The 15,248-nt window shown below is 40.5% G+C and overlaps 1 protein-coding gene across 1 annotated transcript in view; it reads left to right on the forward strand.

Moving 5' to 3' along the window:
* Nucleotides 1-15,248, forward strand: part of ZYG11B (zyg-11 family member B, cell cycle regulator) — a 104,432-nt gene that overhangs the window by 61,464 nt on the left and 27,720 nt on the right. Inside the window, exons 6-8 of the mRNA XM_003891896.5 lie at nt 4,365-4,429; nt 10,415-10,514; nt 10,857-10,907. Coding sequence (XP_003891945.3) covers nt 4,365-4,429; nt 10,415-10,514; nt 10,857-10,907 — 216 coding nt within the window. The remainder of the gene's footprint in view (nt 1-4,364; nt 4,430-10,414; nt 10,515-10,856; nt 10,908-15,248) is intronic.

Below are 15,248 nucleotides of genomic sequence, written 5' to 3' on the forward strand. Positions count from 1 at the left end.
ATAATATTGAAAACTCATTGGCAAAGTTGATCAGGGAAAAATGAGAAAGGATGCATATAAAATAAATAAGGTTAGGAAATGGGGTGGGGGAAATGGGAAGTCACTGTATTGGGTATTGAGTTTCCGTCTAGGGTGATGAAAATGTTTGGGATGATGAAATTGTTATGGTCGCACAACTCTGTGACTATACTAGAATCCATCAAATTGTACACTTTAAATAGGTGAATTGTATGGTACATGAACTGTATCTCAATAAAGCTGTTATATATTTTTAAAAACAATGTTCACAGTAGGCCAGGCATGGTGGCTCACGCCTGTAATCCCAGCACTTTGGGAGGCCGAAGTAGGAGGATCACTTGAGCCCAGGAGTTCAAGACCAACCTGGGCAACATAGTGAGGCCCTGTCTCTACAAATAATAAAAAAATTAGCCCGGCACGGTGGCACACATCTGTGGTCCCAACTACTCAGGAGCCTAAAGAGTACATGCCTAAAAGAATTTAAATCCATATGTGGAGGAATTGTTTGAGCCAAGCACTCAAGGCTGCAGTGAGCTGTGATTCAGCCACTGCACTCCAGTCTGTGCAACAGAGCAAGACCTTGTCTCAAAACAAACAAACAAACAAAAAAGAATGTTCGAGCCGGGCGTGGTGGCTCACACCTGTAATCCCAGCACTTTGGGAGGCCGAGGCGGGCAGATCACATGAGGTCAGGAGTTCGAGACCTGCCGGACCAACATGGAGAAACCTCTACTAAAAATACAAAATTATCCGGGCGTGGTGGCACACGCCTATAATCCCAGCTACTCTGGAGACTGAGGCAGGAGAATTGCTTGAACCTGGGAGGAGGAGGTTGCAGTGAGCCAAGATTGCACCATTGAACTCCAGCTTGGGCAACAAGAGTGAAACTCCATCTCAAAAAAAAAAGAAGTTCACAGTAGCACTGTGTAACTGTGTATAATGATAACAAATTGGAAACACCAAGCACCAAATGTCCATCAGCCTGTGTTTAGTCACACATCAGAATACTTAAAAGCAGTGAATGATGAATGAATTACAATTCCAGATGACAACCTTGATCAATCTCAATTACAAGTTGGGTATTAAAAATGCAGAAGAGTACATACATGTGATTCAATTTACTTGCAGTTCAGAAACTTGCAAAACTATATGGCACATTATTTAGGAATATAAATACATGTTTTGATAAAAAGCAAGGGACTGTTAAACACAAAATTTAGACTAGTAGTTCCTCTGAGGGGAAATGAGAGGGAAAAGAGGGGGCCAAATGGGGCTTGCTAATAGTACTATTGGTAATAGATTCTTTTTCTGAAACTGAGTGGTAGGTACACCTACACAGTGGTAGTATTCACTGTATTGTTATTCCTTACACTCTTGCTACTCAAAGTGTGTTCTGCTAACCAGCTGTGTTGGCATCCCCTACAAGCTTGTTAGTAAGGCAGAATCTCGAGAGCCCAGACTTACAGAATCATTTTATAAAGATCTCCAAGTGATTTGTGTACACATTAAAGTTTGAGAAGCACTGCCTTATGCCTACATATATTTTGTAAATTTTTTTTGTATTTCTTATTTAGTAAAAACATTTAAAAACAATTCAATTAAAAAAAAAAAAAAAACCCTGGGAACTCACCTATTAGTTGGAAATGCAAATACGGTAAACTATTATGTAAATTGTCTTCAGCTATTTTAACTAAGTGCTACAGAAACTTGAGAATGATTAATTCTGCCACCTGGATTGGTGTATGGACAAGGTACCAGGCAGGATATCAAAGGGGAAGTGACATTGACTCACATCTTGAAAAATGAAAAAGATTTCCCATGGAGAAAAGCAGAAAAACAGTGGACCTATATGTGAATGTGCAGGCATTCCAGGAAGGGCAAGTTGCGTGTGACTGGAGTGTAGGAAGGGCAGTGTAGGATGAGGCCAGTGATGACCAGATTAGGGCCAGATTTGATGAATGCCAGCACAGGAAATTTTGATTCCACATTGAATTCCTTAAAAACAAACCAAAAAAAAAATTTAAAGAAAATTCCTGAATACTTGCATAGTTCAGACTGTAGCCCCCAAAATCAAAACTCTAGCTGGGCGGAAATTGAAGACTACAGCAGAAGTCTTCCTCTTTTCCATTTCTGCCTGTGGTGCTTTTCAAGTGCAGTCGGTGAAATTTATCTTCTGTTATTAATTTAGCCATTAGTTCAGTTAAGCTTAGCGCTTTGTTGAATTCAGACTGTGTGCACCTGTGCTGAGTTCTAAGCATTCAGATATAGGAACACATAATGTAGCATAGTGTAGCAAGTACTGAGAGAAACAAGTGCTGTTGGGAGCCCAGGAGGGGCACTTAGGACAATTTGAAAATTAGAGGCTGCATCACTTGCTTTCAAAAAATATGTATATATTTCTTTCTATCTCCATTTCCTCCATTTCCACTTTCATTCACCCTTTAGGCAGTCATTCTAATGGGTTATGTGGCTTTTGTTTTTTTGTTTGTTTGTTTTGCTTTGTTTTGTTTTTTCTTTGAGACAGAGTCTCTGTCGCCCAGACTGCAGTGCAGTGGCACGATCTGGGCTCACTGCAACCTCCACCTTCTGGGTTCAAGCGATTCTCGTCCCTCAGCCTCCCCAGTAGCTGGGATTACAGGCCTCGCCACCACTCCTTCATTCATGGCTAATCTTTATATTTTGACTAGAGATGGAGTTTCACCATGCTAGTCAGGCTGGTCTCGAACTCCTAACTTCAAGTGATCTGCCCTCCTCAGCCTCCCAAAGTGCTGGAATTACAGGCATGAGACACCATGCCCATTGGTTATGTGTATTTTTAAAATTTGTAAGTGTTCTTGAAAATATATATTTACAATTCATGTCCATGTTTTTATTCATGTGTGTACACTGTGGCTTGCCTTTAATCCCAGCACTTTGGGAGGCTGAAGCAAGAGGATCACTTGAGCGCCAGGAGTTTGAACCTGCAGTGAGCTATGATTGTGCCGCTGCATTCCAGCCTGGGTGACAGAGCGAGACCCTGTCTCAAAAACAAACAAGCAAAAAAATTAAGAAGTCTTCCTCAATGAGGTAATATCTCTGCCCGGAGTTGAATTGTGAAGGAAAATTAAGCGTTTTCCAGCTAAAAGAACAGGAGGGATGGGCTTTCTAAGCGGAGGTAATTAGAATAGCATTATTGCCTTTCTTACTTCTATGGATCCTGTACAAATTATTGTGTTTATTTGGGAGGAGAAAAATGGTGAAGGAGGAAAGTTATGCCACTAATCAATCTGCCAGATTATGATTCATATTTTAGGGGAGGTAAATGGATCCTCAAGCAGAGTCTGTCCTAGCACCTTGACCATCTGAGATGAATATAAAACTTCCTGAGAAACCTCTTAATTAATTACACTTGTACCTAACCCATTCTGTATCATTCACCTGGGATTTACTACCACTTTGCCTTTTCTCTGCCATTTCTTCTATTATGTAATCTTTCTACATCTTCCATGAAGCAAATAGGGTGTTCATTTTATATGTTTTTCTATTTCTTGACTAGCTGTATATATCCCATTAATCTGACTTTTGCCTTCTATGATTGAATTCCCTACATTAAGTCTTCTTTAGGTAAGAAATCTTCCAGTTGTACACTAAGGCCTTTAAAAAATATCAAAGCCATGTGTCCAAATAAAAAAAAAAAATTGATAGTATATATATACTATGACTTTTTTTTTTTTTAAGCCCACACTTATTTTCTTATTTTGCTTCACAGGAATAACTTGAATCACCTTTCTATTATGATGGTGCACCTTGACTGTGTCAAGTAATTATTCATATTTTCATTTACCCTTGTTTAATTGTGCTGGTCTAAACTTTGTTTAAAAGATAGAGCCAAGTCTATCAGTCACTCTTTAGAAGCCAATGTGTAGAGCACTACCCTCTGTGTACTCTATGTTAGAGTCTTCCAAGCAGGCTCGTCTATATTCTTTGATTCTATGTCAACAGGTAAAACTTTCAGCCACTGTTTTTGTCATTCTCTGTACCTCAAAAAATACAGAAGACAAGGTTACTTCATAGGCCACCAGAAACAAGGAGATTAGCTGTAGTTATCCTATTTATTGCCCTATTTCTCATCTAATGGAAAAGGAAAAAAAAAAGGTACAAGTACATTTGTATGGGTCTCCTGGAAGTCAGCCTTTCAATACTAGGGGGGCAGATAAAGGTTGTAAGAAATAACTGGTGTTTCATCAGTCTTCTTTATATATATATATATATATATATATATATATATATATATAAAAGCTACCTTGGTTCAAAGATAACAAAGTGATATTTTATTTAGGATTTTTTTTCTTCCTTTGATTTTTTAGTTACAGAAGAATTGCCTCCTTTCACTTTGCAGTGACCGGATCCTTCAAGATGTTCCATTTAACAGGCAAGTGATAGTTCTAGAACTTAATGTGGGGCAAACCAGAATGTTAGAAATCTGTCTTGGATCATTTCTTACCCTTTAGGATATCTCTTTTATAAGATTAATTGAGTAGATAGAATTGAGGGTTATTTTGTAGAATGCTAAATCTACTTTCTTTAATTTAGTGCTTTGACATTCATGATAGCAAATTGACCCATTGTCCTTTGCTTAGGAATTTATATTGGTTATAGTTTTCAAGATATCCACATAATATTGTAAGCTATGAGCATTATTATCCCCATTCAAAAGATAAAAAAACTAAGACATATATAGAGATTGTCTTGACTATGGCTTTGTGACTAATAACTGCAAGGTTAGAAAGATACAGGTCTGGCTGGGTGCAGTGGCTCACGCCTATAATCCCAACACTTTGGGAGGCCAAGGCAGGAGTATCCCCAGGTCAGGAGTTCGAGACCAGCCTGGTGAAACCCTGTCTCTACTAAAGATACAAAAAATTGCCGGGTGTGGTGGTGCATGCCTGTAATCCCAGCTACTCGGGAGACTGAGGCAGGAGAATCACTTGAACCCGGGAGGTGGAGGTTGCAGTGAGCCAAAATCACGTCATTGCACTCCAGCCTGGGTGACAGGGCAAGATTCTGTCTCAAAAAAAAAAAAAAAAAGACGTAGGTCTTCTAATTCTAGGTCCAGTGTTTTTTCTTTTTTTTCTTTTTTTTTTTTTTGGTAACATATCTCTTATTCTTATCATTATTTGGTATTGAATTATGGAAGAAACTTTTTAAGGAGCGGTTAAGGGAGGCCATATAACTAGATTCCATTAAATATTAAGGGGACCTTTATTTTCTAAGATGTTATTTTGGAGCTTAAAAAGTGTTTTTTTATTTTACTATTTTAAAACATAATTTTTCTTTTTCTTCTTTTTGAGACAGGGTCTCACTCTGTCACCCAGGCTGGAGTGCAGTGGTGCAATCTGAGCTCACTGCAACCTCCTCCTCCTGGTTTTAAGTGATTCTCCTACCTCAGCTAACTGAGTAGCTGGGACTACAGGCATGTGCCACCACGCTGGGCCAATGTTTGTATTTTTTGGCACAGTCAAGATTTCACCATGTTGGCCAGGCAGGTCTCAAACTCCTGACCTCAAGTGATCCACCCACCTCGGTCTCCCAAAGCGCTGGGATTACAGGTATGAGCCACCATGCCTGGTCTTAAAATATAATTTTTTCATGATGGCATTTTGAAAAGGAAATTTATACCTCATTATTTAATGAAAAGTATGTTTCTCCAGCAGCAATTTCATTTTTTTTGAGACAGAGTTTCACTCTTGTTGCCCAGGCTGGAGTGCAATGGTGCAATCTCAGCTCACTGCAACCTCTGCCATCCGGGTTCAAGCGATTCTCCTGCTTTAGCCTCCCACATAGCTGAGATTACAGGCATGTGCCATCATACCCAGATAATTTTTGTATTTTTGGTAGAGATGGGGTTTCACCTTGTTGGCCAGGCTGGTCTTGAACTCCTGACCTCAGCTGATCCATCCACCTCAGCCTCCCAAAGTGCTGGGATTACAGGCATAAGCCCCCACGCCTGGCCTTCAAGCAGCAATTTTACTGTGATTTTTTTATTTGAAATAAGCAATTTGGATGAAAATATAACTACATATATCTCATGTAGATTGCTAATTTTATTTTGGAAATATTGAACCTCTGTGCTCATCATTGTAACAAAGTCCAGGTAGGAAAGACATAGTCACTCTCCTAAAGATTATATTCTACTCCTTAATGTTTATTCTTAAAGGGCTAGATTATAAATACTCTAGGCCTATGGGCTATAGAGTCTCTGTTGCAGCTATTTAACTCTGCTGTTGTCCCTCAAAAGCAGCCATAGGTAATATATAAGCAAATGGATATTGCTGTGTTCCAACAGAACTTTACAAAACAGGCAGCCAGATCCACAGGCTGTATAGTTTGCCTACCTCTCATCTAGCAAATGTACTGTGCTAGAATTGACCTTCTTTGTGGTCAGAGGCTATGATTGGTTCATCACTTTGTCTCTAGTGCCTGGGTGGATATTTAATGGATTGATGGATGAATGAATGAATGAATATTACATGAGACATAATTTTTCATAGAAGAGGTGTTAATGAAATGCATTGGGCCCCCACACAAGGAAGGAAAGATTCTGTCTGACTGATGATCATTAAGGATTTCATGTTTGTTATGGCACTTGAGATAAAAATGGTAAAAACTAACATGTATGAAGCACTTACTACTGCCAGGCAGGCGTTGTGCCAAAGTGTTTTATGTATGCTTATTCAGTCCTCAGAACAATCCTGTGAAATCATTACTCTTATGATCTTCATTTTTCAGATGAGGAAATAGAGACACAGAAAGGATTAGTAACTTGCCTGAGGTAATAAGATAGTAAGTAGCAGAGTCTAGATTTAAATTCAGTCTGACTCCAGGTCCTCCATTTTTTCATCCATGCTATGTTGCTTTGAAGATGAGAGCTGGTTGAATTGTTTTACGGGTGTGAGCCACCACGCCCAGCCTGGAATCAGTTTTTATTACTATTTTACAGATAAGAATATTGAAGTTCAGAGAGGTTAAGGAATTTGGTCAGAGTCCCAAAGTTAGACCAGGCGCGTGGCTCATGCATGTAATCCCAGCACTTTGTGAGGCCAAGACAAGTGAATCACTTGAGGTCAGGAGTTGTAGAGCAGCCTGGCCAACATGGTGAAACACTGTCTCTACTGAAAATACAAAAAATTAGCCAGGTGTGATGGCAGCTCCTAGCTACTCAGGAGGCTGAGGCAGGAGAATCGCTTGAACCCGGGAGACAGAGGTTGCAGGGAGCCAAGATTGTGCCACTGCACCCCAGCCTGGGCAACAAGAGTGAAACTCCTTCTCAAAAACAAACAAAAAGTTAATAAGTGGTGGAGCTGATATTTGAATCCAGGCTGACTCCAAAGTGTATGATGTTCTTAACAACTTGACTACATTGCCTCACATGATAAAATAATTTATTTTATTGTTATCATTAACATTAAGTAGGACTAGAATTCAAACCCAGAACTGACTGGAGAATCTCTACACTTTACCACTAGCCTGTGTTACCTCATACTTGTGGGCATGTGTGAAGACTAATGAACAATCCACTTTGCAGAAAGCATAGGGTAGGCAGGAAAAAAGCTTGATATGGCCCCACGCTAAAGTCCTAGAACGCTGTGAGTATGGGAGTGACATCATACTTAAGTCCTCAGACAGGTTTATTTGTTTCCTTCCTTCCTCCCTCCCTCCCTTCCTTCCTCCCTCCCTCCCTCCCTCCCTCCCTTCCTTCCTTTCTTCCTCCCTCCCTCCCTCTCTCCCTCCCTCCCTCTCTTTTTTTTTTTTTTTTGATGGAGTCTTGCTCTGTCATCCAGGCTGGAGTGCAGTGGCATGATCTCAGCTCACTGCAACCTCCGCCTCCTGGGTTCAAGTGATTCTCCTGCCTCAGCCTCCCGAGTAGCTGAGACTACAGGCATGTACCACCACCCCCAGCTGATTTTTTGTGTTTTCATTAGAGACGGGTTTCACCATGTTTGCCAGGATGGTCTCTATCTCTTGACCTTGTGATCCACCCGCCTCAGCCTCCCAAAGTGCTGGAATTACAGGTGTGAGCCATCACGCCTGGCCAGAGGTTTATTTATTTCTAATGTGCAGGCACACATTGATTGGAAACCAGTGGAGACAGGGAAGCCAGTTAGGAATATATTGTAGAAGAATACAAGTAATGGGCCTAATCAGAAATGGCCTTGGAAACAGAAAGAAGGTAATAGTAATTTTAAGGGAAGTTGTAGAGTAGTAATCTACCTGAAAGTAATCATTCAGTCAACATATATTAAACACTATGTTTCGATCACTGTATTGATTGTGTGGCATAAAGGGCTAAATAGAATATATAGTCCCCACCCTCAAGGAGTGCACAGGCCAAATAGGGATTCAAGTGAGTCTGCAGATGACTGTGGATCTCTGACAGCTGTACCTAAAGTACTAAGGAGCTAAGAAGGCAGTGATAAACATGTCAAAGAAACCACCTCAAAGGCAGTGATATTTGATCTGAGTCTTAAGGATGAAACTATGGCCGGGCGCGGTGGCTCAAGCCTGTAATCCCAGCACTTTGGGAGGCCGAGACGGGCGGATCACGAGGTCAGGAGATCGAGACCATCCTGGCTAACACGGTGAAACCCCGTCTCTACTAAAAAATACAAAAAACTAGCCGGGCGAAGTGGCGGTTGCCTGTAGTCCCAGCTACTCGGGAGGCTGAGGCAGGAGAATGGCGTGAACCCGAGAGGAGGAGCTTGCAGTGAGCTGAGATCCGGCCACTGCACTCCAGCCTGGGTGACAGAGCGAGACTCCGTCTCAAAAAAAAAAAAAAAAAAAAAGAAACTATGGATAAGATAATCAGATGTATTCCTTGACCTCATCTTGATTTTTCTCCTTGTATCCCACATTGAGTTATTTGGCAAATCCAGCTCTATCTTCAAAATGTATCTAGAATTCAACCATTTCTCTTCACTTCTGTTTCTACCACTTGGAGTAGACTAAAAGTGATTTCTCTCCTGAATTACTGCTCAGGACTACTCTCCTGCTTCTGTCATTGCCCTCCTGGAGTTTATTCCAAAGACAGGTGATAGAGTAGTCCTGCTCATGTCATATTCCTGCTCAGAAGCCTTCTATGACTTTCCCTGTCATTCAGAGTAGAAGCCAGTTCCTTAATGATATGGTTTGGCTCTGTGACCCCACCCAAATCTCATGTTGAATTGTAATCCCCAGTGCTGGAGATGGGGCCTGGTGGGAGGTGATTGGATCATGGGGGTGTTTTCTAATGGTTTAGCATCATCTCCTACTGCTGTCTGGTGATAGAGTTCTCATGAGATCTGGTCGTTTAAAAGTGTGTAGCAACTCTGGCTTTGCCCTTCCATCTCTTTCACCCATGTAGGATGTGCCAGTCTCGCCTTCCACCATGATTGCAAGTTTCCTGAGGCCTTCCCAGCTGTGCTTCCTTACGGCCTGTGGAACCATGAGCCAATTAAACTTCTTTTCTTTATAAATTACCCAGTCTCAGGTAGTTATTTATAGCAATGCAAGAATGGACTAATACACTAGACTCTATGTGATCTGGTGCCTCTATTACCTCTGACTTTTTCTCTCAGAACTCTTCCCTTGTTCTCTCTGCTTTGGCCTCACTGACCTCCATGCTATTTGTTGACATTTCTGTGCCCATACCCACTTCAGGGCTGTTGTATTTCCCCTCCCCTCTGCCTGGAATGCTTGTCCCCTAAATACCCATATGGTTATCTCTCTTACTTCCTCAAAAGTTTCAGTGAGGCCTTCCGTAGCCACCCTACATAAAATTTCGACATTTCATATCCTCTTTTTCTGCTTTATTTTTTTTTTCCATAACATATGGTCAGTAGCTAACCATACTATGTATTTTACTTATTTATCCAATTTATTACCTGTCTTCCTCACTAGAGTGTAAGCTCTATGAAAGTAGGGACATTTTTCTGTTTTGTTCACTATTCTATCCCCAGCACTAAGAACAATATCTGGCACAAAGCAAGAGTTTAATATATGTTTGTGAATGAATGAATGAATGTTTCTGTTGTGCTAGGTGCTATGAGGAACCCAGAAAATATTTAAATTACAACTAAAATATGGAAATCACTATAATTTAGAAATACAGAATAGAAGTGTGTTATAATTCTAGAAGATGAAATGCCAGATAGTTGGAATCATATTTTCCAAACCCTTCTTTCTTTACAAAATGTTGTCAGAATTAATAATATGGCATCATCTCTAAAGCACTGAGTGTAATTGTTACTCTCTACCAGTTAAGAGGAATTTTCCCTTGCCTTTTCACATATTTAAGTTGTAGCATCAGTTCCTAGCTGGAACTCTGAAACTGTGCCTTGGCCTCCATCATTAATTCATGAAACCCTTTGTGTGTTTTCAGGTTTGAAGCAGCCAAGCTTGTCATGCAGTGGCTCTGCAACCATGAGGATCAAAACATGCAAAGGATGGCAGTTGCTATCATTTCCATCCTGGCTGCCAAGGTACCTGAACTCTTGATGAATAATTTTCTGTAGGCAGCTGTTTCTCACTACATTTACTGTTTCCCGCCAAAATCTGTGTGCCAGAAAGATTAGTAAATCTCTCTGCCAACCTGCTTATTCAAGCTACATTCGATATTGCAGAATTTGGCTGGGCACAGTGATTCACGCCTGTAATCCTAGCACTTTGGGAGGCCGAGGCAGGCCTCCCAAAAACAGATATATGGCAGAATTCCAAGTTGATCAGAGATTTTAGTCTGACCTTTGGAGTCAGGTACAGTGAATGATATTAAACTCACATTAGTGAGTTCTTGGACATTGAATTTGTTTTTTACTTGCTTGCAGCTTTCTACAGAACAAACTGCACAGCTTGGTACTGAGCTCTTCATTGTCAGGGTAAGTCTATAATCTCCTTCATGCAGGCTACTAGATATTCATGTTTATTATTTTCAGGCAGTATTATATATTTTCTGACATTATATATATATTTATTTATTTTTATTTATTTATTTTTTTTTTGAGATGGAGTTTCGCACTGTCATCCAGGCTGGGGTGCAGTGGTGCGATCTCGGCTCACTGCAAGCTCTGCCTCCTGGGTTCATGCCATTCTCCTGCCTCAGCCTCCTGAGTAGCTGGGACTACAGGCACCTGCCACCACGACCGGCTAACTTTTTTTTTTTTTTTGTATTTTTAGTAGAGACGGGGTTTCACCGTGTTAGCCAGGATGGTCTCGATCTCCTGACTTCGTGATCCACCCGCCTCAGCCTCCCAAAGTGCTGGGATTACAGACGTGAGCCATCGCGCCCAGCCGACATTTTATATTTTAATAAAAACTTTCTGTGACCAGGCATGTGGTGACTCACACCTGTAATCCCAGCAGTTTGGGAGGCCAAGGCAGGAGGGGGTCACTTGAGGCCAGGAGTTTAAGAACAGTCTGGGCAATAGAATGGGACCCCTTCTCTACCAAAAAAAAAAAAAAGTTGGACATTGTGGCGCATGCCTGTGGTTCCAGCTACTCCAGAGGCTGAGGTGGGAGGATCCCTTGAGTCCAAGAGGTCAAGGCTGCAGTGAGCCGTGATCGTGTCACTGCACTCCAGCCTGGGTGACAGAGTGAGACCCTTTCTCAAAACAAAACAAAAAAAATTTTTTTTTGGATACTTCTAAAGAAGTGTATTTATTTATTTTCATATATGCAGCTTTACTCCTTAACAGAAATGGAAAAAACCCTGAACTAGGAGTCAGATGACCTAGGATCTAGCTTGTAAACTCACTTTGCGAATTTGGGAAAATTACTTGAACCATTGGGGTCCACATAAGTATTAAGATCCTATCTAAGACCAGGCACAGTGGTTATGCCTGTAATCCCAGCATTTTGGGAGGCCGAGGCAGGAGGATTGCTTGAGCCCAGGAGTTCAAGACCAGCCTGGGCAATATAATGAGACCCCGTCTATACAAATAATTTAAAAATTAGCCAGGCATGGTAGCACATGTCTATGGTCCCAGCTACTCAGGAGGCTAAGGTGGAAGAATTGCTTGAGCCCAAGTGGTCAGGGTTGCAGTTGGCCATAATGACGCCACTGCACTCCAGCCTGGGTCACAGAGCAAGACCCTATCTCCAGAAAAAAACAAAACACCTATCTAATTGTAAAACTCTGTGATTTTTGTTATTTATATAGAAAATGTAGAGACTCTATTACACACATAAGGTTGTGCTTTATGCTTTGCGGAAGCAGATAATTTAAATATCTGATATACGATTTTGCTTGCTTATAATCAGCTGAGGAAATAAGACTTTAAAAAGCTTTAAAGGGAGTAGATATAAAAAATGTCTTAGGGAAGACTTAGAGGCAAAAAGTATATTTAAACATGCCTGTTAAAATCCTGGCATGAGATGTTTGAATAGTAATACTACATAGAAAAGTCAAATAAGAGACTCCCTTTTTCCATGACTTGTAAATTATGTATATAATGAGAAAGTAAACCATTCATTTGATAAATATGTATAGAGTACCCATGATATCAAATGAATGATACTTGCTGCCTTACAAGATGTTAGGGAATTCACACTGAATTATAATTATGTAATTAGAATTCACACTGAATTATATCTATAAATTCTACCCATAACAAACAGTACAATAGAAAAAAAACAGCTATGTAGATATGGTTGTAACAAAATCTAAAAAGTATGATAATAGAGATAAGAATGAAAAAAATAGGCCGGGCGCGGTGGCTCACACCTGTAATCCCAGCACCTTCGGAGGCCGAGGCAGGTGGATCACGAGGTCAGGAGATTGAGACCATCCTGGCTAACACTGTGAAACCCCATCTCTACTAAAAATACAAAAAATTAGCCGGGTGTGGCGGCGGGCATCTGTAGTCCCAGCTACTCGGGAGCCTGAGGCAGGAGAATGGCGTGAACCTGGGAGGCGGAGCTTGCAGTGAGCCGAGATAGTGCCACTGCACTCCAGCCTGGGCAACACAGCGAGACTCTGTCTCAAAAAAAAAAAAAGAATGGAAAAAATAGCTGGGTGCGGTGGCTCACACTTGTAATTTGGGAGGCTTAGGTGGACGGATCACGAGGTCAGGAGTTCGAGACCAGCCTGACCAACATGGTGAAATCCCATCTCTACTTAAAAATACAAAAATTAGCCGGGCATGGGCCTATAATCCCAGCCACTCAGGAGACTAAGGCAGGAGAATCACTTGAACCTGGGAGGTGGAGGTTGCAGTGAGCCGAGATTGGGCCACTGCACTCCAGCCTGGGCAAGAGTGAGACTCCCTCTCAAAAAAAAAAAAAAAAAAAAAGAGCAAAATAATGTTATAAAGAAAGAGAAGGCTATTTGGGAATAATGGAAAGAGTGGGAATTCTGGAGCTGACATATCTGGATTTATTCTCAATTCTGTCTCTTACTAGCCATGTATTTTGGGCAAATCAGTTTTCTTTGGGGTGATAAAAAATACTTAATACACTTATTACAAAAATTAAATGAGAAGAAAAGCTCATGCTTGTAATCCCAGCACTTTGGGAGGCTGAGGTGGGAGGATCACCTAAAGCCAGGAATTTGAGACCAGCATGGTCAACATAGCAAGATTCTGGCTCTAACCAAAAAAAAAAAAAAAATTAGCCGGGCATGGTGGCATGCACCTGTAGTCTCAGCTACTCAGGAGGTTGAAGCAAGAGGATTGCTTGAGCTTGGGAGTTCGAGTCTGCAGTGAACTACAATTGTGTCACTGTACTCCAGCCTGAGTGATAGAGTGGGATCCCATGTCAAAAAAGAAAGAAAAAAAAAAAAGAAAAATGGTTAATTAAGGTAGTATATGCTAAGTACCTAGTACTAAATATAATATACATTAGATAAGTAGAAAAAGATGCTCATTTTGTTTATTTTACTATTTTCAGGGGTGACAGTTTTAAAAAATGGCCTCTTATTGCTATATATGTTTCTCAGTAATTTTGGTATCTTCAAAGATTTTAAAGGAAATGTATCCATGCTTTGGGAGGAAATCAAGCTTAAAGAAGGAATTAGTAGGCCGGGCACGGTGGCTCATACCTGTAATCCTAGCACTTTGGGAGGCTGAGGTGGGTGGATTACCTGAGATCAGGAGTTCGAGACCAGTGTGGCCAACATGGTGAAACCCCATCTCTACTAAAAATACAAAAAGTAGCCAGTGTGGTGGCATGTGCCTATAATCCCAGCTACTTGGGAGGCTGAGGCAGGAGAATCACTTGAACCCAGGGGGTGGAGGTTGCAGTGAGCTGAGATTGCGCCACTTCGCTCCAGCCTGGGCAAAAGAGCAAGACTCTGTCCCAAAACAAACAACAAAAAAAGGAATCAGTAATAATAGTGATGATTATTATAACCAGATTTTTCTCCCCTGCTCTTAATTACCACCTGCAATCTACAGATGAGGAAACAAAGAATTAAACTGGTAAATGAAGTTGTGCAGTTAGTCAGATGCAGAGATTTAAGCTCAGGTAGATTTCTTCTAGTGCCACACTCTTAGCTACTATGCTATTAACTTACCTAACTGTACCTATGTGTTTGTGTTTCTTCAGATTTTTTTTCTGAATTGTGTATAGCCTCTAGTATTATGTTCATTAATGTTTTCTTATATCTGTTTTAGCAGAGCTTCCTTTTTTACCTCCAAAAGTATAATCTAAAAATTGAATTATGGATGCCTTATGTAGTTTTAAAACCATTTACTTTTCAAACATAAATTTTTTAGGGTAAAGCTGTGATAGATCTAATTTACACTTGGAATTTCAAAGCTATTATCTTGTTTTTTGAAAGGGAGGAAGTGGAAAAGGAAATAAAAAGGGAAGGGGAAGGGGGGAAAAATAAAAAGCAAGACAGGCACTGCAGCATCTGCTGTCAGGGAAGGCTGAGGAGGGAGGGGCTGTTATCTTATTTATAGTCAATATAGACTTTAATTCTCTTTTCATTGTATGTAGTTTTTCCTTTCTTTTGCTTCTTAAGGAAAACTTAGAGTTGAATAGTTTAGGTCTTCCTATTCTTACTTTCTCTGACTAAATTGACTATGAACAAATTAGTTAATATTTCTCAGACTCAACTTTCCTAGAAAATGGGAATAACAGTACTACAATATAGAATATAATTTGCTAATCCTTCGTAAGTGTTAGCTTCATTTGCCCTTCTCTTCCTTTGCCTTTTTAATTCTAGAATCTAAAATAAGTATATGCTGTGACTGAATGAGTAAGATAGTTGATCCAAG

Source organism: Papio anubis, chromosome 1, assembly GCF_008728515.1.
Source record: "Papio anubis isolate 15944 chromosome 1, Panubis1.0, whole genome shotgun sequence".
Classification (NCBI taxonomy): domain Eukaryota; kingdom Metazoa; phylum Chordata; class Mammalia; order Primates; family Cercopithecidae; genus Papio; species Papio anubis.